Source organism: Anopheles stephensi, chromosome 3 (assembly GCF_013141755.1).
Source record: "Anopheles stephensi strain Indian chromosome 3, UCI_ANSTEP_V1.0, whole genome shotgun sequence".
Lineage (NCBI taxonomy): Eukaryota > Metazoa > Arthropoda > Insecta > Diptera > Culicidae > Anopheles > Anopheles stephensi.
In genome coordinates, this window is record NC_050203.1 from 4547039 (window position 1) to 4570730 (window position 23692).

Genomic DNA, 23692 nt, shown 5'->3' on the forward strand with positions numbered 1-23692 from the left:
CCTTACTTAACCAATAGCCGCACCAATGGCAGATGTTTGCTTCCAGTCATTCCGATAGCCTGAATGCGTAACGAATTCCTGTGCCCGTGCAAGCACATACCATAATACATGACGCATCATAAACATCTCAGTCAGCATCCATCAATCACGCTTTATCCGGTCGAGTATAAATTACGCCGGTCAGGATTTATATATTTGTCCTGCACGGGGGGTCGTGTAGAACGCGCAGTTACAGTTCTGTGAAAATGTGCTCCAGACGGTTAGATTGTTTGCATATTAATCATGGAACAGCAAGGACGGCAGTTAAAAAAAAACAGCGAGGGAGAAAGGCATCCATGCAAATCAACTACCTGGCTCGTACGCAATGTAAAGAGGGAGAAAACACGCACACAGATGTACGTGATCGGGCAGGATGTGTGGGTGGAATCGATTAGACCACAAAACCAACAGAAATGGATTTAGTGACAGCTCATCAAATAGCCGGTAAACCATGAGTGGTCAAATCGCAAACCAGATTCGGTCGAACGCACGTCAGTCTCGAAAAAGAAGCTCTGGAAAAATCTTCATAGCGTGTGTACGAATTAGAAGCGATAGAGAGGGAGATAAGTACGCTGAACTTATTTGCCACAATATAAGAATCTCTAGGCAATAGTTTAATTTGAAAATTTGATTTGGAATAGAAAAACTGTTCAAATTGCATACATTTGGGCGAATTTCCAAAACGTTTATTTTCGACGCCTAAAGGTATGCAAAATCAGTAAGTGTATCGTTCGCGGGGAATCTAAATTGCTCGCGTCGTTCTTTTATTCCAGCCATGCGTATTTGCAGTCGATAGTCAATATTGACCTACGCAAGCTATCCATTCACTGATGGGATGTGTGCAAAAGCAAATTTAATCTAGTTTAGTATTGTGGAAATGCAATCAAAACGGATTAGAAGAGTCTATAGGAAACGTTGTATAATCCGAACAGTCCATAAACGATGAATCCTTTCGAAGCGCATTTGGGGCTTACTTAATACAAACATTTTACATGGATGTTCAAGCAAAATGAAGTAGTGTTGATACATGAGGTGTTTGGTACCTTTGTGACATGCTCAATAAAGCAATGCAGCTAAATGCTTATCATCTTTCTAATTGTTAGTTGTCATGTGTGTGTGTGTTTGTGTGTGCTTAATATTTTACTTCCGACCATGTTATTTCTATAAATACATCACACAGCTTCCGCACAGCGGACTTACCTTCGTGTTCTCCGGTTCCGGAATCCTCCGGAATGGCATTACTAAGCTCGGTCGGTTTCGGCGATGGTTTCGAGAGTGGGGTCGCACTGCCCGGCGGTTGTACGGTGGTCGGGCTGGCTGCAGCTACCGTGACCAGCGCTGCTGTGGATGAAGCTGATGGTGTCGGTGTGGAGGACGTGATGGATTCAAGCGGACGAGCTAGTGTTAGCAAAAACGGTTACATTAGCATTCCGGGCGTTCGTGTTGTTCGCGTTAGATGGGAGTGTTTTGGGCGATGGTGAGAAGTTTGCATTGTAGCTTTGAAGAATGCGAAAGCAATTAACAGGTGCAGAGAGCAGCGTGTAAAAAGGGATTCTGTTTCTGGGGTTTTTTGCTGGCATTACTGTCTGCCATCGGTCTTTCGGTGAGCGATTTAAGAGAACAAGCGTTACTGTTATGCAGTCACAGGGGAAGTAGCTTTAAAGGTGTTAATAGCGAAGCTGTTGTTTAATCTTCTAGCTGTAGCTTGTTTCATTTTTATTTTAAATACGAATTTGTTCTCATCCATTGCAAAACGCCTGAAAGTATGCAACAAATTCATTTTTAAGGACTTTTCCCTTTATATCTCGTTCAAAACTATTCAAAATAAATATTTTGCCTACTTTTAGGCGCGTTTCACTCGAAAGCCAATTCACAGATAAATCACTTTCAACGGCGCTCTTTCCAATTCTACTGTTCAATGACCTTTTGTGAATACTTCAATCGGAAAGGGTTAAGGTCTTCCTAAAATTCGGAACATAAAGACCAACTTATGCCACACAATCGAACCGTCACCGACGCAAAGAACCATTATACCAGTCAGTTCCCAAGAAAACTATATCTGTCACAGCCGGGTTTATAGACGTCGCGCGCGGTAAATCTGTTAACGACCAACAGTGCCAACTCTTTTGCGCAAAGTTCATTTCCATTCGCTAAAAAACACAAAGACGAATTCTACAAACGATTTTCTCCACCTCTTCGCAACCCCCTTCGAAACATAAGTTTCGGGAATTCGATACCTTTAAGTTTGTCGTTCGCGTCTTCATGCTTGAATAATGTCGCGATACACACACACGCACACGTACATACAGACGCAGTGCCAGATGCATGTAGGCGGAAACCAATGCGGACAAAAAGTTTAGAAAGTGTGTAAGTGTGTGTGTGTCCGTATGTATGACTCGAGCAACGAGAAGAAGTTTGTGAAGTGGCGCTAGAACCTACGGTACGACGCCGGTAGGATCAAAACCCGACCAGTACCTAACCATTACACTTGCGGTAGACATTTGTTTAATCGAGCAAAAGACGTCTTGCACGCTTAGTTTAACACGGAGCTCGTTTCGGGGGGCTGAGTGCGTGGTCTGGCCTCAGTTCTGGCTAGCCGGGGGCGGGTTTTCGCCGTGTACGCGTCCGGCACAAACACACACACACACAGGTGCGGAAGTGGTTGAAAATTCCGCACCAGTTGTCATGTGGCTTTGAACGAACCCTCGCTGTACCGGTGTGTTCGGTGCCAGCCCAACAACACTGACTCTGGCCGTCATCGTCGTCGTACAGGGGCCGGTTGTTTTGCATCAAAGTGCGAACGATTTACTGGGCGTTCTGCGATGCCTCCTATCTCGCTCCAAAAAGTCGTCTTTGTAACGTGATTATCTCCACTCGAAAGTGATGTCAGTCGTAAAGCGGATGCCCGAGCATCGGTGTCGATTTGTCCCGAAAGATGATGAGCAACGTCCGGGCCTCATCCGGGGACAGCGACGGACAAAACCGCAGGTGTTTGGATGTCGGGAATTAGTGCACTCTGGAGGCAAGAAATTGACGGCCCCTTTTTGAGGGAGGTGGTGGATCCGTGTGTGTGTCTGTGTAGCACTTACCATTCACCTGGACCGTCACGTTGACCGAAATGTTGCCGAGAGCGTTCCCAGCACAGCAGGTGTAGATGCCACCGTCGTCCAGCGTCGACACGGACAAAATCAGCGAACCATTCCCAAACAGCTTGATGCGTCCGTTCTGGATGTTTTCGTTATTGAATTTCCATAAAATACTTGGCGTTGGAGCACCTGCCGTAAAGGATACAAATCGTGCGGGTGAGAGACAGAGAAGACGACGCTATCTAATTGAAGCGACGGCCGGTCGCTAAACCTACCGGTAACGACACAATCCAGCACGATTGGATCGCCCTCGAGCAGCTCGAGCGGATCGGTCGGTGTGCGCAGGAACTTGGGTGCTTCCGCCTCACTTTCGACCACATCGTTGTTGACTGTCAGATGTGCGGTGCGTGACCGCGACTCGCCGAGACTGTTCCGGGCGATGCACGCGTACTGACCACCGTCGGCCGGAACGGTTTCATCGATACGCAGCGACCCATCCGGCAGCAACGTAATGCGACCGTCCGACGATTCGGACCGGATTGTGTTCTCCTCAAACAGCCACACGATTTCCGGCCGTGGGTCTCCTGACGTTTTGCAGCTGAACACGGCCGTCTGACCGTAGCTTATCTCGATGTCCCTCGGTTGGACGACAATTTCCGGTTTTGCTGCCGTGTCGAAGGGGGATGATGCAAGAAAAGGAAAACATTAGCCGAAAAAGGGACTCCTGCAATTTCGGGAGAAGTGTTCCCGATCCTAGAATTCGTTTGGGACTGATTTGGGTTGTGGGCTTCAATTTGTCGGAATTCGGGATCTAATCCGATTTGAGCGGATAAGAGATGAGAAAATGAGATGATATCATCGATCAGGCGAAGGTGCTGAAAGAACCCTAAAATTGAACACTAGAGCTCTGACGCTTCGTCCTCGGACATCTACTGAATGCTAGAAATTAAGAAACTAGGTTAATGATGAACTTATTCATGGCCGCGCTAGGGCAGGTGATATTTTTTTGGTTTCATCTTTTTTTCCGTCCACCGGTAAACAGTTATTAGCACTATTTATTCCACTTCCCTCATTTTCTGTGTGCGCGAAACGCGACCAAATAAACCTGAATAACTCCCTAATGAGACACATTTTCCATTTCCACTCGGGCGAGACGGTAAGCACGGACACGCCGGAAGCACGGAAAACTTTGTTTATCACGCCGAAAACAAAACGAATGAACGAGTGGGAAATGGGACTGACATTCGCTGGCACGGTTGAGCCTTCCGCAGTGTGCCGACTTACCGCAGTGGAAATCTTTCTCCGTGATCGAGCTAATTGGTTGACCTTCGAGGGCGGGCGGTGTGGCGCAGGTTGCACCGGCAACCAGCGATTTCCAGTTCGGTTGCTGCATCGTCCGCACGAACCAGAGCAGTGAGCAGTCGCACTCGAGCGCATTATCGTCCAGCCGGAGCCGTCGCAGGGATGATAGCTGTTTGAAGCTTCCCTCCGGAATGGTCTTAATTTGGTTGCCGTGCAAATACCTGTCGATGGGAGAAGAGAGGGAGTGGAGTGGAAGAGAAAGCGCGGGGAACCGTTTATCTCAAGAGGCTGACAAAATATTTATCGTCCAGGAAGCGATTGTCGGCTGCAGGTGGTGCAAATCAACCTTGCGCTGTGTGTTTCCTCGGCGTTTGGAGAGGTATTTTTGAAGCGAAATTGGACACAATTTATCAACATTCTTTCTTCGCCCGGTCGAGTGCTGTTGTTGATGAACAAGGATGGTAAACAGCGAGAAAAATTAATGGGCTCCACCGGCAATCAGGGAAACGCGATGTTATTGTCACGCTCTTACAGGGCATTGTCTCTTTAGTCATTGTTTTTGCGTTCTGTTTTTATTTCTTCGCAACAGACTTGTTGGAAACACGATAAACAAGCTGTCGGGAATGTGCTTCTTGATTGCTGAACAGTTTATATTAATTTAAAGAAGCTTCCTGAGTGAAGCAAATAGATTTAAACCGTTTGACGCCTAAATGTATGCAATCTTCGTGACGCTAACGCTTCGTAATGGCGTTCATCGTTTTGTTTGGCTGTTTCTTGATTCCTCTTTGTACTTCCTGTTTTATAAAAGTTTACTGGACACCTTGAACTACTTTTAAAAACGTTGAGAAGCAACATAAAACGTCTTCTAATGAGGATTGCATGAAAGGCCAACAACCAGTGTCGATTTAATACCAAAACTAGCGCATCAATTAGCGTCGATTATTTTAACATTTTCAATTACACTTACAAATGGAAACAACATCTTCAAGAAAGCAAACACAAAATCTAGGATGGAACCGCTGTGCATGTGCACCGTGTAAAAGTATTGCGCTTCAAGCATCGGACGAGGGAAAATGCGCACAAACACGAAGCGAGAGTAAATATCGAGTGAATGTTCGCCAGACTACGGCCACGATATGGTGGCATGGTGGAAAGCCACGGTGGAAAGGATGCGTGCGGGGTGTTTGTTTTTAATTGTCCGCCTGCTTGCTTGGTTGCAAAAGGCTCACACTGTAGGCAGCCTCGTTCGTCAGCGCGGGTTCGTCGTCTGACAAGAGGCAAAACAAATACAGGCGCAACCCATCCCAGCAGCCAGGATTCGCTCGACTAAAGGCCGGCTCTCACCAAGGCTGCGCTGGAAAATGCGAAAGTCTTAGACCTGTCTTGGCATTTTTTAAGCTTCTTTCAGGGTTCTTCTTTTCGCTTCTGTTGTTTTCAATTTCTTCCCCATTGCTTAAAGACATCAGCGTTGTGTTGCTTTAGCTGATTTTGATCTCCTCTCTCATCGAGCAGACATCTTACGGTCTCGATCCTTAGCGATTCGAAGCGTATTTGTATGTGTTTGTAGACTCATTAAATTCCCTGTCTAGCAGACAAGCAGCGCTTTGTTGCAATTTTGTTAATACCAAAAGTTATAATACTTCTTAAGAGAAGATATAAAAAAGAAGAGAATAAAAGAGGAAACATTTTTGTAAATACAAATCCTTCTTGGAAAAGTATTTAAATCATGAAAAAATCAAACAAAAAAAAAACGGTGTAAAATCTGCTTTGTTTGTGTGTTGTCTTATCATAACCGAACCTTTTTCGTTTTACGATTAATATTTACTTTTTTCTGTCTAAGTTTACCTTCACCTCATAAGTTTTGTCCTTCTTCATCATTGTTCCTTATTTCCATCATCGTATTGTCTTAAATTATTCTTCTCCTTTCATCTTCAGCACTCAGAGGATGAGCAAATCGAACCTTATATCGATAAATCCTCCACCATTTTTTCCGGTGCTGATTTGTTGCGCCGGCTTCAAAGAATGAGCGGAAGCGCAACTAGCACGCCAGCTATCCGTAAGATATTGGCGCCGTCGGTGTTCCGTTTTCTTGTCACATTTCGCAAATAATAACAACCGAGCGAGCAAGGAACAAGCGACCGGATATTATTGTTGTTGCTCCACAGAGCCCTTCGACCTCGCCCCGAGGGAATGTCCTCGGCACTGGCCCTATCCCGAAAGGGGGAAACGTGCCATGCAAGCAAGCATCACATCTCTAATGTCATTGTCATCGTTGTCAGTCACCCACCGCCCCATCACACGATCCCACGCCATGCTCCGTCTTGCTCACTTCCAATGACGAACAATTTTCTTCCCAGCTGGATCACTTTCGTCCTAACCTCGGGCTCGGTCCTTGTAGTAGTTGTACCGTAAGCAACATCGCCTTTTTTTCGCCCCAACTAAGTCTCTCTACATCTTACTTGATTGGTGTGTGTGTGTGTCTGTTGTTTGGATCGTCGTATCGCTGTACTCTAGCAGCTTCCGGTTTTAATCAAATGGTTAATATTAAAGTACCCGGGGGCGCTTAGTTTAAATTAAAAAACGAGCAAACTTTCCAAACACTTTTCACCGGAGAGAAGAGCCATCAGAGGGGAGGATGAATAGTGACACGAGCGGTAACAGAACAGATACAGCCATTAAAAGATTAACTTTTATCCTCCCGAGATCGAGCCCGGGCAGAAGTTTCGTTCGAAAGCCATGCCCTTCGGCTGGAAGTTGTTGTTCCTGGCAAGTTGCGCAAGGAAAAATATGTACGGGAAGTACGGTAACGGCTTTAGAAACTATTTTCAAACTAATCAGTTTCCAATCAGGTAATTGTCACACATACACACACACGCGCGCGTGTTGTGAGCGGAAGTAAAGAAGGCTCAGGCTTGTAGCTGTTGATTACGAGATTCTCCCGGAGGACTCCCGTTCCAGTAGAAAGAACTACACACGAACGAGAGCTTGAGTTTGGGAAAATTGGCTGAGTTCATTAATTAATTTTCCACCGGTCAAAGTTCGTGCATAGAATTCGAAATAGGTGTCAAATTGGAGATTATTGAGTCGGTGTGCCCTCAAAACAACCTGACAACAATTGAAAGACCCCATCGTTTTTTAGAGATTTTTCTCACCTCACTGATTCATTCATGAAGATATCAGAAAAACACAGCGAAGAGAGAGTATGTTCTCCCTGCACCGAAAGCCCCAGGACATCGTTATATTAATTATCCAGCAAACGTGTCTCGGAACGTCTCCCCGTTCCGTCCCGTCGCCGTAGACGTTACATTAATTAATCCGGAAACAAGATTTATGAAATGAGCTCGCAGCGCACCACGCTTATGCTCATATTTGCCATTATTGCCGGCCCTATCTATCTCCGAGGCCGGATTTGGCTACACCCATTTTCTAACCCTCGCAACCTATCTCTATGGCGTAAAGAATTTTCTGTTTAATTAGGGAAGCATGGAATGAGTGATTATTGGACTTGAAGAATGCGTCACTTGCTTTTCTTTCTCTGGCACGGGATTGCTGTTTTCGTTCGTTTCGGGGCTGAAGTGCAATTAGAAATAATTACAGTCGTTTATAACAATTTAATGCTAGCATCAATGAAGTTAATGAGTTTTGCGAAATATTCCGTAGGAGATGATTTTTTTAAACTAGCCCAGCAAACATGTGACGATTAAAACGACAATTTCGAGCAGTATTCGAGCAGTTGGTAGCTATTGATTGGTAGAAATTAAAAATTAATGTGTCACATTAACATTAAACTGTGTATCATTAATAACATCGGTTCGTCGTTGGATAATTCATACCACGACAAGCTAAAAAAATAGATTTGAATAAATTTTGGCCCCTAAATGTAGGCAAATATTGAACTCTTCCATATTCGAAGTACGTATGAGTACGAAAAGTCGACCGAATAGTAGAAACCTTCTATGATTTTAATTACATTTTCGTAATGCACACGATTCGAAGGAACATTTTTGTTTCACGTAATGAACATTCATTCTCCTCCGCTATAGAAACCACCGAAAAGCTTTCATTTGCTTTACCGATCGACGGGAGAACTCTTGAAATACGTCAAATAATCAATAGCCATTGAAACACTACCACGTCACCGCGCCAAAGGATTCGGCTTAAGCACTTTGCAATGAAAGAATCCGAATTGAAAAGAACCCTAAAGTGGATAAGGGGCCTATCCCGTAGCTTTATGGGCGGTTGGTTCACTTTCCACGAGGTTGATTTGCAGCCCAAGCCAAATGCATTCGCCTTTATGATACTTACAGTCGTTCTAGGGAGGCCATGTTACTGAAGGTTTGCGGTTCCAGCCGGCTCAGGTTGTTGAAGTGTAGGTACCTGTGTGTGTGTGTGTGGAGGTTTTTTGTTCGTACCAGCCATCCATCACCCACCCATCATCAGGAAGTGAATTTTCGCGAACGACATCAACGAACGCCCCGTTACACAGCAGAGACGACATGGAACGAAATGTGCAGAAGAAGAAAGTTCCCATCGTGAGAGGCAATTGTAGAACGCGTCGAGCGCTCCGGTGAATAGATTTGCAATCAGTGGTTCATCAAATATTCGGTCCTATTTGATTTTTCCGCCTCTTTTTTTTTGCTTGCTTCACCCCTTATTTGTGTGTTTCACCGAGAGCGAATGTTTTCTTGTGCCGCCGTAGCACATTTTTCTTGCACACCGCAAGCAAGGGCCACAATTTCCGTTTCGCCGATTTCGTGGCAGATTCACGAGGTGGAGTCGCGTTGCGTTTGAGAATTTTCATCAAGCGGCCTGTTGGCACAAGTGTCACTATCGTGGAGGGAAATGGAAGAAACACTCGCGTACTTACATGCTGTGGAGCCGGTTCAGCGAGATGAATGCATCCGAGGCGATGGTGTCGATTCGGTTACGGTTGAGATAGAGATACTTGAGCGATGGCTGGTCCCGGAATGCACCGGAGTGGATTTTCGTCAGCTGGTTCTCGTTAAGGAATACCGTATGCAAATGGCGCAGTCCGTCGAACGCACCGGTCGGTAGCTCGCGGATGTGATTGTAGCGCAGATCGCTGGAAAAATGGAGCAAAACGAGTAATTGCGATCATTAGCATTTGAAGCATTTGTGTGTCTCGTGGTGAAGCTATTGAAGGATGGATCGAATTTAAGGGGTTTTATGAGCGCAATCTAAGGTAATATGTTCACTTTACTCTACTTGAAGGAGATTTACAGTAAAACACAGTAACAAAAAACTGATTAATCCAATATCGCCTAAAAGTAGGCAATCACAGATGCACAGATTCAAGCTATTTTAAGCTTCATATGATTCGGTGGATGTAAATTCTTTACAATAGTAAACCCAAACTCTGTGAGCACAAATTCAACGATAAATGTGCTAAAACAGTACCCGTGACCATTGCTTATGTCATCAGCGCAGGTGCAAATTTATGTTTCGATTGTGTCGCGTGCATCTGTAGCAATCTACTCAAATGCTGTCGCTCCAAACGAATGCAAACGATCGATTCAAACGACATCAAGTCAAGCGACTATCATCTCGAGAAGATGGGAAAATAATACAGCTTGGAAACGCACACCGATGCTTTTGCGCTGCTAACTGACTCTTGGCGTCTCGACGGGAGAAAACTTCCTTCACTTCTTTCTATTATTTCTACTGTCTCTCTCTCTCTCTCTCTCTCTCACGCTGATTCTTTTACTGCTACCCATTTTTTAGGTCATTCAGCTTCAGGTTTCACCAGGCAGGAGCGAGCTCTGCGCTTCACGGTAAGTAAAAGCAAATCTAACTTTGCTAACGAAATATTCATATTTTCATTTCTTTGGCTCGGCAGGATAGAAAAAGTTGAGCGAGCGACCGACTTTTCCCTACCGGCGAAAGGGCAAACCACGACGACGACGCGCCAAAAAAAAAAAGGGGGGGCCAGTCCTGGAAGTCTGGTCGGAATTGCAAAGCAAACGAAAAAAGTTTTCGAAGTAAAAAAAACCCCGAAACAGAAGCAAGAAAAGAGTCGGCAAATACATAATAAAACGTACGACTACACAAATCTAAAAACCAAGCGAAATGGATCGTTCTTTGGGGAGGGAAAGTTTGGCCAACTTGCCAACTCCGCAGTCAGGACGTTCCATTCCGTTCGATCTCAAAGCTCCCAATGTAGTAAAAACCGGGACATATCTAAGCGCTATCGTTATTTAAAGTGCTTTCCGTCCACATGGAAATGGCGCGCAGAAGAGTGCGAACATTCCACAGGTCTACAACTGACGGCGGATGGGTTTTTTTGGATCACAAGAACATCTTCAAGCTTGGTCGGCTTTGTGACAGTGCCGACGTAATACTTCTATTTTTGTATGCTGCGCAAGTTACAAGTTCAAGCGAATACATTTATTCTCCCTGCAGCAAGTTAACCTACTGTCAAGCGTGAGTAACGTTTGTTGCACACATTGCATACTTTCGGGCGCTTTCTACAAAACGACTAAAATTCTTTGTGAAAAGCATTCTTTGTTGCCGATTTTCTTTAGACTCGTCCGTTTATTGACTCCTAACAAGCCATTTTTGGAGATAATTTCAATCAAAAGTTTGTCTTCTCCTCACAACGCGTCACAATAAACAAACTGTCAACGATTGAAAGATCGGCCAAAATACAATATTGAAACAACTCAGCGAGCAGCCACCGTTCACGTCGCGTACCAAAGTGAGCAAAGTTTCCACGAAACGTAATATCTGCTTTGCTTTCATCTCAAATGCCACATAAAATGGCCGTCGCTTACGCCGGATCACGTTCGTTTGCCAGACAGAATTGGAGCTGCCTTGGACAGACAGGCAGCTCATACAAAACGTCGTCAGTTGTCCTCTCCGTACGCTCGCTCTCGGACACACACCGCCCCACAAGAAGTCACCGGCAAATGCGTGATGCGTTTGCTGTGTGAAAATAACAATCGACAACACAATGGCCACCAGGCGAGACGAGCTGGCTGGGGAGCTGGGGAGCTGGCGAGCGGCAAAACTTGATCAGAAAATAACTTATGATTTTTGGAAAATAATAGACAGAGGTTTGCTCTTTGGGCAGAGTTTCACGAAAGTTTTTTGTTGGGTGTCTTGTCAATCCAGGACACAGCAGGGAAGATGAAAATATTTTCCCCTTCTCAGACAGATGGTTCAGCGCACATTGGTTGTTGAAAGAAGTTTCCCAAGTCAAAACAATTGGTGAGCTCTGAGTGTGGCCCCCCCCCCCAAAAAACTGTGGATGCTAACTTACACGTACCTCACGATGCTTCAATAATCTCCACTCGAACCATCCCATTCCCGAACGGTTGGCAGGATGAGTTGCTGTAGAGTGCCATTTATACTTCGTTTATTTGGCAATCTATTGTGAGGCTGTTGCCTTAGGAATAGGAACGCATGGCGCCCTCTCGAACTGTGGAAAGCTGGATGGGTGAGAGAGCGTTCAGTGCTTTTCCCCACCTGCTCCGATGCTTACATAAACATGTCGCGTCTAGACAAGTTTATGGCTGAAAGATGAATTATTCCATCCAGAGCTCTTCTCATAAGTGCGCGTGTGTGTGTAGCGCGTACCGAGCAGCTGCGGGAAAGTCTCGTAAAATCGATCCATCTTATGATAATATTAACCCCCGAAGTGACGCTTCACCCGGGGAGCGTACAAAACTCCGCTCTACCATTTGCATTACGCGCCCGCTTTTGCCCAACCTCTATTAGGAAACCAATAAACGGCAAAGGTTGTGGCGGCTGCGTGGCTTCGATGGGCAGAAAGCGGGAGGACCCCGGGGGTCGCTTGCACAGATGGTAAGTTTTCAGCTATTTCCGAACGACATACAAATTACTCACGATGCGTCGAGAGCACATTCCCCCGTTGGCGGTGTGGATCGTCAACCCACCACCATAGCAAGCGATAGAGCAGATAGCCTCCTGGTTAAGTTTGTCGTACGGAAGAAGCGTCAAGTTTTGTGTGATAGCGTCGAGATAGTGCTCGTGCCGTTCTAGATCGGAGATCTTCGAGAGGCCGGGCGTAGAGAGTGCGAAGAAGAGTTAGAACTTAATTTACGCTTGCATAAATAATTAACTTATCGTTCCCGTGCTGCAGTCTGGGTGCTGTTCCGGCACAATCACCACCCTTATGTTCGGGAGGAAAGTTCTAAAGATGGCCGGCAGGGAAGTAGTCGTCATGTGCATTTGTTAATATTTACCCCGTGGGACTTCGGGGTGCATTGAGGCATACAATTTATGAGCTATTCTTCGTAGTTGTACCCCATGCATATAGTCCTTTTTAAGGTTTATGGATTCCGAAAGGATTAGGAGCAAGTATGGTCAGGGAATTGCAAAAGAAATTGTCCAATCGGAAAGTCATGTGCAATGGGATTTGAGACTTGTGGTTTGCATGTTTTAGTGGTCATTGTACGACATGGTGTTACATCTCGAAGAGCACTCGAAATGCCTGTGATTCCGTATGCATGAAGGAGTTGATAAAAGTAATTATTCCATCATCATGGAATTTTCTGAAAACATGTTCTGGATCCAATAATTTAAGCACTTAACCAAGAAAATTAACAAAAAATTGCATACTTTTAGACGTGTACCTATCAACATCCTAACCATAAGCATTTCAAGCGAATTAACATACCTTTTCGAATGTTATTTTGCATTACAAGTCAAGAAAAACTTGAGCAATAGCAAAGAAAAAAGATCAAACACTTCAGCACGCCATTACAAATAAACAGTTCCCAAATAAGCAACATCAAACTAAACTTCAAAGCATTGTGTTCTACACCTGTATGTGTTTGAATAACTCACGTTTAAAACTCGTTTAGGTCACCAGTTTCGGGAATTTCTTTTCCCCAACGATTTGCTTCAGGGACTTTTGCCCATTATTTCTGTAACATGTGAAACAATACTCCAAGGGCTGCTCGAGAGTGTGCTTCCAACACACAAACGAAATGCAAATGTATCGAAACGGAAAATTACCTTCACAGCGTTTCTTTCGAGCATGAAAGGCACCAACTTGTAGTGCAACGAAAGGAATCCAACTGTAATGCAAACGCGTTTGGCCAATCGCAGGCCAATGAGCGTTACCTTACTCGATTATTTACGTTCCAGTTTAACCACCATCGGACCAAAGTGCACCAGGCAAAAATAGTAAAAAAAAAACACATCTCCACCGTAGAACGCAGCTGTATCCCGAAGCGTCACTTATTTACTTAAAACCGAACCCGCAGCGGGAAAGAAGCATGTGGTCGAAAGGGAGGGAAACGGAACGAAGGCGGAGTAAAACAACACCCCCCATCAAAAGAGTTTGGTTTGTACCGGGTTGCATGTTTGCTGCATGGTTTGGCGCTCAGTTTCGGCCAGGGCTGGGAGAACAACAAAGCCCGGAAAATATGGACAACCCCCAAAAGGACATCGCTGATAAACATTACCACAAACCGGAGTCGAAACACGAACACAGGCACCGGTCACCGGTGTGGTGGTGTGTGTCTCATGCTCATGTTCGTGCGGTATCGAACGGGAGGCAACCAGCAAAAGTGTAAATGTAATTAAAATTATCCTCTTATTTATTGTGTCCCGGTGGACATGGCCGGACAGGAGTCGTGTTTAGATAGCAGTGTGAGGATTTTAAATTTCTCGGCTGTCCGGCTGGCAGCTCGCACCCGCCGGGTTCTGGTGTGTACCGACGTGACCGAAAACATGGCCATTTGTCGCTTGCTTGCTTGCGCAGACAACGGCTACCCTTTTTTGTCACAGTCCCCAGTGGCAGTAAAGTTCGAGTTGTACGTTGAAGCTACTGATAACATTCAAGCTCAATAAAACATAAGCGTTGCCTTGAGTGGGCGAGCCGGTTAGTTCGAAACGTTTGAAACGACGCTCCAAAGGCAAGCGTAAGACAGGCTGCTGCTTACGAAACCATAAAATCGGATCTTATTGTGGGTAGTAATTGAGTGTCGAAAAGATTGTACCGAGCGTACAATGTGGCTGTGCAAAGTGCCTAGTGAGGTATTTAAGTCTGGAAGCATTGAATCATGACCGAGCTTCAGCTTTTATAAGGTGTTGCGTAGGTATTAGACAGCACGGAACTCACATGATTTATGATTGCATTAATTTAATCTTTATGGTGACTGGGAGGCAATTATCAAAGTAATTAAGCTTCAGGAAGCTGTCACAGCTTGAAACGGGTTTAGATGTAGGAAGAACTTAGATGAACGCCTTGGAAAGGCAGATAAAATAATATTTTTGAAGTTCTGCTGTGCGCATTGCATATCTTTAGGCGTTTTTGAAGGATTTCAATTTTCTCTTGACTTTTTTCGCTTTACAGGAAAACTTCATGCAAAACACCAATCAACAATTAAAGCACGAACATAAACATTAGTAATTAAATTAAACTGCGTCATATGGCAGATGGCAGTAAAGGTATTGCGCCTAAAACCCCAACCCCTGGACGCCCTGAAGCATTCTCGCATTAAAACGGCGCAAGAGCGTAATCATGAATAATATTTTAGCGCACCGCTAGCTGTGTGGGCGACCTGCATCACCCACGTTGATTATGGCTGCACAGTAACATTCTACCAGCATTACGCATCCGAACCGTAAGCCCCAAGGAGCCAGTACTAATCGGCTTAACGTCACGGTGAACATTGGTTTGATAATGTACCGTCCTTTTTTTTTCCTCGTCCAGGGCAAGCCCTTTTCTCCCGGCAGGCATGCCAGTGACAGCGATCAGATGGAAACGTGTTCGCTGGGAAACTGGGGGAAAAAAGACTCCACACTCACACACCCAACGAAACGTCATCAAAGCGTCGCTGCAAAATGAGTATTATTTTTCAGCTCGGTCCTATCACTCCTTCCTGCTTCTCGCTCGGCGCATCTTGCGTGGCCATCAGTCACCGTACCGGGACGGTGACAGCCTTTTGTGGTGGTGAGATTGGCAAAATGTTCACCGGGTGTAAACATAAATATTGCTCAGGTGAGAGCAAAGCCAGTGTCACCTTGGCCGATGGGAACGCCATCCAATAGCGGATAGGAAACTGTGAAACCCCCGTAGCGTATCACACCCGGGTACCACCGGGAGTCAGGCCATTTGTTACCGTCTCGAGCGCAAACTATGTGACAACACTTTTTATCTTGCAGCTGCTTCAAAAATTGAGGTTCGAAGTGTTTGAGAACCCAAAACAAAAGCTCCTCCGGTGACTCGTGTTCCGGAGGAGGCTGGGTGAGTTTTCCGTCAGAGATAAATGAATGTTTACGATTTCACCTGACGGCTCGTGTTGCCGCTCTGCTGCTGGAGTGGTCTTATCAGGTATCAGCTATCGAGGGTGAAAGATAATGCTATTCTATCGGAGGCAGTGAGCCTCGTGAACATCGGTCCTTTGTGAAGCTTAATGAAATCATGGCCCGATAGAAAAAGACGCTTGATTCTTCGACGGAGAAAGCGTCGTTCGGCGAATGCAAATTAAATTGCCTCGTGCCGTGGTGAGACGCAAGGCGAAAAGTGGCGTGGCGTGAGATTATTTTTAAAACAAGTAGCGAAACTATTGAAGAGTGCTTGGGTGTGGATTTTGTTACAAATAACCATGCGGCTCCATTAGCCATTCATGCTCGATTGAGCTGCTAATGCTGCAACGGTCGGGACGGATTATGTCCGGATCATTTAGCGTGCCAAACATCACGACGAGCGAGTAGCTATCGGCCTGGTCTTTTGTGCTCGATGGGCAATGAGATGAATGGTGAGAAACATGGCGAAAGACGTGCTTAACTGAGTGTTTTTCCTATTTGTTTAAGTAAATCGTTCTTTGTGCTGTTTAGTCTTCAGTCATGACAGAGTAGTTCTTATAACAAATATTTTCATTTCGAGAGTTTAAAGATCAAAATTTAAAATTTGTTTCCACAGCACCTCACTCGTGACAGTTGTAAATGTCAACGTGACATTTAAGCTGTCAGAACAATTAAGATTACTTTTTTTATACATTCTTCCTCGGCTAAACTACTAAAACTTAATTCTCGTCACTGCCCTTTTCGCAACGCATTTGCCTCAAAGTTGAAAGACGTTCACATCATTCACATCAACAATCCGAAACACAGTTACACCCGGAAGGAAGCGAGAGGGAGAGAAAAAAAGACCAAGGGTTCTTAAGGCGTCGTTCAATTCGTTTTCCCTTTGACGCGCTTTTATTGTTATGTGAAACACTCACCAGCAACATCAAACAACCCACCCACTAGAACCGGGAAAGAAATGGAAAGAAAAAAACGCACACAAGGCTCGTCACACTAAAAGAGCGTGACGGGGCCCACGCCAGGCTGTAATGGTGAAAGACTGCACAGAAAAAAGGGGGCGTTTAATTTGTTGCAGGTGTTATGAGATTTTTATGGAGTTAACCAGCTAAGTCCGTAAAAGTCGTCACGGTTCGCCTGGGTCAAAGGTCGGGCTAAGGGTTCTTGATGTCGGTACCATACGATCCAGCCCGCCTTTAGACCACGGTTAATCTCAGACGCGTAAATCAATGTTAGCATCATGACGAGCCGGCAGGGGAGGTGAACGCGATTTGTAAAGCTAATCCATCGTCGAGCCTTGATGCCTTGACATTTCCGCTACATTTACTGATTTCGGGTTAAAGATGGTTTGCCTTTAAGATGCTCACTCCAGCATGCTACAGCTCCGAGGCGTTAGTTCTCGAAAATAGATCACTCTAATTGGTGCTGCTTTCTTTTTTTTAAATTCTCACCCAAAACGACCCAATGCAACTGCCTTTCATCGCTTCCACGAAATTGGTTTTACGACCGGCAAATTGATTCGCCATCATTTTCACCAATTAGAGCTCTAAACATCCTCGCGGCTGATGGTGAAATTAGTTGCGAGCATCGATCGTTGAGCGCCGCGGTCGACGCGACCTTATCTAATTTCTCACCTCGCCAGCATAAAATGGCACGCGATGGAAGCTCGTGAGGATGCTAGGTGATCGAAGCCGGAAGATTGGAGTGGTCGAAGCTTATTGCCCTCCTATATATCCTTAATCATCCCCATTTTGGAGCGCTTTTGAACCCGTTTGAAGCGCTGATTACCGTCATACTGCCGCCTCGACCGGTCGGTGCAGCGAATGATGAAAGAAAATTAATAATTTTGGGCCGTGTGCCAACAGTTTGGGAGAAATGGATTATACCGGTTATATCTGGGTAGTATTTGAGCGATGAGCGAGTCATCATGTGCTGTCCGAATTCGAATAACCACACTTATGATTTATCTAATTTTTGGTATTAACTTCAAGAGTTGAGCACGGCCAGTAGAATTTCCGAAACATAATGGTAAACGTTAAACAAGAACTTCAGACGCAGATTCATAACGCTCAAATGTATGCAATTCACATGACACATTCATTTAGCAATTGTTTTCAATCAACTTGTGTATGATTTTTAATATGTTTTCTTGGTGTTACATTGTATATTCGTCAAACACTTGTGATCCGATTCCTAAACTGCTTCTTTTGCAATAAACATCTTCATCAGCACCTTTACTAATCTGAATCGGTGCTGCCCAGCAGTAAAACAAACGAAAAAAAAACTCACATTTAGTGCCAACCAAGCCATCGTGTTTGATCAGCCCACAACCATGTAAGATTGCCCGCACTTTGCCGGCGAAAAGTAGCATCTTTATGGAAAGCGCACAAATAAAACACATTGTGTCAAGTTCGCCAGCTTATCCTTTTGTCGCACCACACCGGGTCAACCATATAAACTCCCCAAAATTACTGCCGTTTGGGGTCGACCCGACCCGGTCGTTAAATTTGCATAAACTTCACATACTACCTGCGTACCGAACCGTGCCCCAAACAACGGGAAGGACTAGTAACAAACCCATCCCCGAAATAAAAAAACGAAGAGTATCATTGTGTTCAGAATGAACCAAAAACGCAAAAACAACACAGAATGGCAGCATCTGTTGATGGGATTTATGGAGTTGCGAGAATCCTAAGCTAAGCGATGAAACCAAATAAACCGAAGAAAAAAAGGCAAATTTACAAAAGCAGCAGCGAGACAATCGGGTCACGAACTACGCACGCAAAGGGGAACTGTGTTACTCACATTATGTTCGTATCGGGCGGCATTTCCGGAACCTTATCGAGCTGCTGCTTGATGCAACGGACTGTTCGCTGTTGGCAGGAGCACTTCGACGGACATCCAACGCCCTCGGCCAGCCCGGCCAACCCGGCGAGGGTGACGATAGTGGCAATTAGCAACAGCCTGCCATTACCGCTAATCAGCCGCACCCGGTCCCGAAGCACATGGCCGCGTCCCATCGTACGTTCGTTGCACTTCTTCACGTTTTTCCGCTTCTTTGAAACCGAGGAACTCTTATTTTCTTTCTTTTTACACACTTGCTCTGCTGCTCGGATCCTAAGGGGTCTCTTCTCCGTGAGGCCCTTCTAACGTTGCGTTTCTCTAGTACTGCCCGATAAGCATGTGTCGCTGACACTTTGATGCTCTGACTTTTGCACACAGGAACGTCTGGAACGTTCTACTGACACGCACACGCACACACACACACGGTTTGCTGGTCGTTTGCTTTCACTCTTGTTTCTTGGCCACAAACTGGAAGCGTTTTAATTATGGCAGCATCACTTAACCTTGACCAGAAATGAATTACGAGGAGAAATTAGATTAGCCGCTGGTTGATTATGAAACAAAGGAGAGCAAATTGTGCATCACATTTTGTGGTTTAATATTCGAATGAAGGGGCTTTCAAGTGACAGTGCAAGTTGAAATTGAGTGATCTTAGCAACACTGACATCAAGTAGGCATGGATAATGGAGTTAGTTGCTTAGAAGATCTCGATCCGAAAGGATGCAATTCGACAGCTAAAATCAATTATCACAATCTAGGTGAGAAGTATTTAGCCTTAATTTTTTCCAACAATTATCGAGTAAAGATCGCAACATAAACCGTTACCTTTGTTTAAAATAAGATTCCACGCAAAGGTGTAAACGAAACAGTGTTGTAAAGCTTTTTGCATAAGTTTTAGGCGCATTGCAGCATCCCTTTCTAGAGCTTCTCTCTCGAGGAATGTTTTAGCTGCAAACGTTAACTTTGAAAAGGTTTCATATTAAATTTAAATCAAATATCAAGTGATTTCCCCCCCCCCCCCTACACTCGCTTTCACTCACACAACGAGCGTAAAACTAACTTTACCCATTTACGTAGCAGCGAGCGCGCGTCGAAATGCAAAAAACTCCACTGTACGAAATGCACGCTCGGCGACGTGCTAGAATGCGGCGGACAACTTTTGCCTCAAAATCGTGCCCATTGCATTTCCGCTTTGAAAACTAAAAGCAAAAAAAGGCAAGCTCACAGACACCCCCAACCCAAGCTACACCGAAACTTTTCCTCTCCTGATTGTTGTCCCTTTCCGATTGTTGGTGGCGTTGTTCTTTACGCCCGTCTGTTTGGGTTCGCCACACTGGTTGGTGTGCGAAATGTGGGTGCTTAAATCCTCGCTGAGCAGCCCAAAGCAAGTTCCGCGAAGTTCCATCCCTAGGAATCGGGTGTGTTGTGCGCTGCTTGAAAAAGGCAAAGCCCAGTGTTTTCTTTTTTTGTCGCGCCCGGTTTTTGTTTGGGTGCTTCATTTGATCACAAAAATGTTCTAACAGTATCCGGTCTCACTGGCAGGAAGTCTGTTCCCTTGCTGCCCGGTTCCATTTTCTCGATGCTCAGTTTTAATTAGCAAAGTTTCGGTGCACCCCAAATCCGGGAAGCGGGAACTCAAGAATCTAGACAGTACGGGGTCGGTTCAGGTGGAAGATTTTCCATTTCCCACGGAGGACAGTTACACGGGAACGGACCGGGCAAGGGGGAACAAGGGAGATCCGTTGCCGTAATTGTATTGGCGCATGCATTAGAGAGGATGGCGCGTGCTTAGTCCCAAAAAAGGGAACTTGTTTGCGTTGGGAAATTGTATCGGCTATCCTGAGAACGGTTTTAAGTTTTGTCCCTTCATGCCTGTGTGCGCTGAATTAATTCTTGCGACTACTAACACATACACACGCTTGAAGGGACAAGTCGCGCAGTAATTGAAATGTTCCCGCCCCGGTGTGATAACTGGACTGTTTATTTAATTGGAATTGTACGCAACGAGCGCGAACTTTTAACGGATTGTAAAATAGTTCCGAAAATAACTTTGAAGCTCTCCACGAAACTATGCCACCGGGTAGGGCCACATAAAATCGACATCAAGGGCTTTTTTTGCTCTACAAGACCCTCCCATAAAATAAAGCTTCCATCGGAAATATTTTATACTTTGTGGTTTCCATTCCTGATTTCCCTTTTTTTCGCTGGCTCTCTCCGAGTTGGTGGCTAGTTCACCTCAAGCCCTCCCAGACCGCAAATATTTATCAGAGCGTCATTGGAAGGATCACCAACTCGAGGGCAGCACACAAAAATAAAATTGAACCAACCAACCCATCAAATCCTCTCAGCATCCGAAAAAAGGGGCCATCAGGGCTACAGGGACAGAATGCTCAATCGGCGAAAGAATGACTAAATCCGGACAAGAATGACGACCACAACATAAAGCCATCGGCCAAAGCCGTATCGAGCGCCGGTTTGAAGAACCCTTTCGATATCACCGGATCGGGTCGGTTACCACAAAAGCCAGCCAGTTGGGTATGGGACGTGGTTAAAGATAAAAGCTTGCCGAACCCGAAGCGACAGAGTGCGTTGCTTAGAATCCACTTGGCAGGCGATCGGTATTTGTGGCAGCCGTGTAGCAGTAGCAGTCGTGTAACGTTCCACCTCAGCATCAAAGCTTTGGTTCTGGCTTGGCAAAAGAATTGCCCGGTAGCCACAGAGAGGCACCCTTTTTCTTTCTTTGCCATACTTTGAATAAAAATGAACAATCAACGATAGAATTGAGGCACGTTCGCTTGAGATTCATTGTCGGTGCTGGAGTCGGAGCTTGAAGCAGATAATCAGTGGATCATGTGGGCTTTTGATGCTCGATACTAGCCACCGTCTATTCTATTTGCCCGTGATAGAACGTGCTACGCTCCACGTGGTATGGTTTTCCACAATTTTTAAAACATAACAGCAAGAAGAAATTAATCTTCAAAAACACATCTTTTACAAACCAAACACGTGTCCCTGTGCTACTACTTCTTCGGAAGATTGTCGTCTGAAGCGTAAATCATAAATCACGCGTGCTTATCTGTTCTTGAAATTCATGTAAAAGTGACTCAGCCTAAACAGCCCGGTCCTTTCAATTTATTCTACACCTTCTTTCGAACGACTTCAGCGAACGTCACGTACAGCACATCCTTTCAGCGCGCACGAGCTCCATGGACGGGGATGAGTGTTCATGTTTCATGTTCATTTCATGTTGCAAGATACGCTCCAAATCTAGCACACGGCACCGAGAATGGCTTCCCTTGATTGATGATGGCTACCTTCTTCTGCAGACAATCTTTGGAACAAGGTTTTCCGATTAGGATTAGTCCATATTTGTTTTCAATCTAAACTTCACCGATAGATAAACCGATTCCTTGGCAGTACTTGCGGTCTCGTTTCTCTGGAACTGCAAGCAATACTCGTTACTCTTAATGATGGCAAGATTTGCGCTAAGGAGTCCACCGACAGGAAATCACCAATCAACAACTGATCCCGATTAATCCACCACTTAACCACTTCGCATTATTGCAGCACACGGTGTCCTGAGCGGAAGTCAGTGCGCCGACCGACACCGACCGATTTGTATGCAGTTAGCAGGATCGTCGACTAAATCCAGGCTGCTCCATGCAACGGAATGCGTCGATCCAATTACTTATCATCAAACAGATGGCTTAACCTCAACCACACATTCACGTACATCAGACGCACCAATTGTTTAACCGTGGCACAGTTTTGCTTGAGGATGCTTAAAACGATTGATGACATTGACACAGAAACACACGCGCGGCCCTATCCGTCGGCGGGATGACACCGATCTCCAGCGCGTGACAATTAATTGTCATCATCTGCATCACTTAGCCACAATCTCCGCTAACGGTGTCGCTGTGATGCGACTAACCCAACCGAGAGCCTTTGCCCTCGATTATCCTGTTCTTTGCCTATTAAACATTCACCAGGAAATTAAGCGAACGGGACACAAACAACAAAAAACTCCAACTCCCACCACTATTACCCTGTCGGTGAAAGGGAGTGACACAACCCCCACGCAACAACTTCACTCGAAACACGTGAACGGACAACGTACACCAGCGGCAGTGGTTCGCAGCGAACTGACACTAGACGTGAAGCACACCGCAAGAACGCATTTCCCAGCATCACACGCTCCTCGGTGAGTTACGCTCTCACGGCGTGAGATTGGGTGAGATTCTTCTCCAACTCCAACGGGCTGAGTTCCTCCGTTGCACAACATGGAAAATGCGGCCATAGATTGCCGGCATTGTGATGCGCTTGAGCCGGCTCGGCATATCAGAGAGAACCCTCCAAAATGCCGGTGTGATGTGTGGTACTCACCGGTCAGACATGTTCGTCCTCGTCGTCGTCAGCGGTGGATGTATGCCGCTTCGGGTTTGCTGCTGGAGCGCCGTGCTGTTGCTTCGGAATGCATGGCACTCATTTTCGCATTTGTGATTCTGCTGATTTTGACACTTGACCCGGTGAAGCAGGGATGTAGCTGCTTGGGATTAGGATTACCGTGACAGGTGAGTGTAAAATGAGGAGCAGCGTTGAGGTTTTAAACTAAATATCAAATATATATATCAAAATACTTGGGTGAGAAAACTATCAATACTATCGTGAAGCAAAGCGAATGGAGAGATAAGTAAACTTTCAACGCCTAAAGGTATGCAAACTTTAAAGCAAAAATCATAACAGGAGAATGAAAAATGCAAAACAGTTACATTTACTTGGGTTTTACTTCATGTCTTAAGGTTTTTCGATTAAGAGCATTTAATTCAATAAATACCAGTTTAATCTTATGGCTACGACCTATTTACTCTCAGCCTATTAACAAGGAGATATGAACAAAATTTAAAAGCGCCTAAAAGTATGCAATCTTCCCCTAAATTCTAGATTTTGATTGATTAAATACGTTAAAACATAGCCAACTAATATAAATTTTTAAATCTTTAATAAATATTAACATATAACCATTCTTTCCTTCCGCTCGATTCACACCTCCCCCATCACTTTACCACACTCATAAACGCATCAAAGACGCTCGCCCGTCACCGCACATCGGACAGGATGGT

General features: G+C 45.2%; 1 protein-coding gene across 3 annotated transcripts in view; it reads right to left on the reverse strand.

Moving 5' to 3' along the window:
• LOC118510216 (peroxidasin) overlaps positions 1-22714 on the reverse strand; it is a 37597-nt gene extending 14883 nt beyond the window's left edge. Inside the window, exons 1-8 of one of the 3 annotated variants that reach the window (XM_036051777.1) lie at positions 22618-22714; positions 18531-19072; positions 9295-9510; positions 8733-8804; positions 4410-4648; positions 3401-3790; positions 3129-3314; positions 1240-1437 (exon numbers count right to left, since the gene is read on the reverse strand). In XM_036051777.1, coding sequence (XP_035907670.1) covers positions 1240-1437; positions 3129-3314; positions 3401-3790; positions 4410-4648; positions 8733-8804; positions 9295-9510; positions 18531-18745 — 1516 coding nt within the window. In that variant the 5' untranslated portion in view covers positions 18746-19072; positions 22618-22714. The other 2 variants (XM_036051779.1, XM_036051780.1) reach the window with 2 other exon arrangements.
• Between the last annotated feature and the right edge of the window lie 978 nt (positions 22715-23692).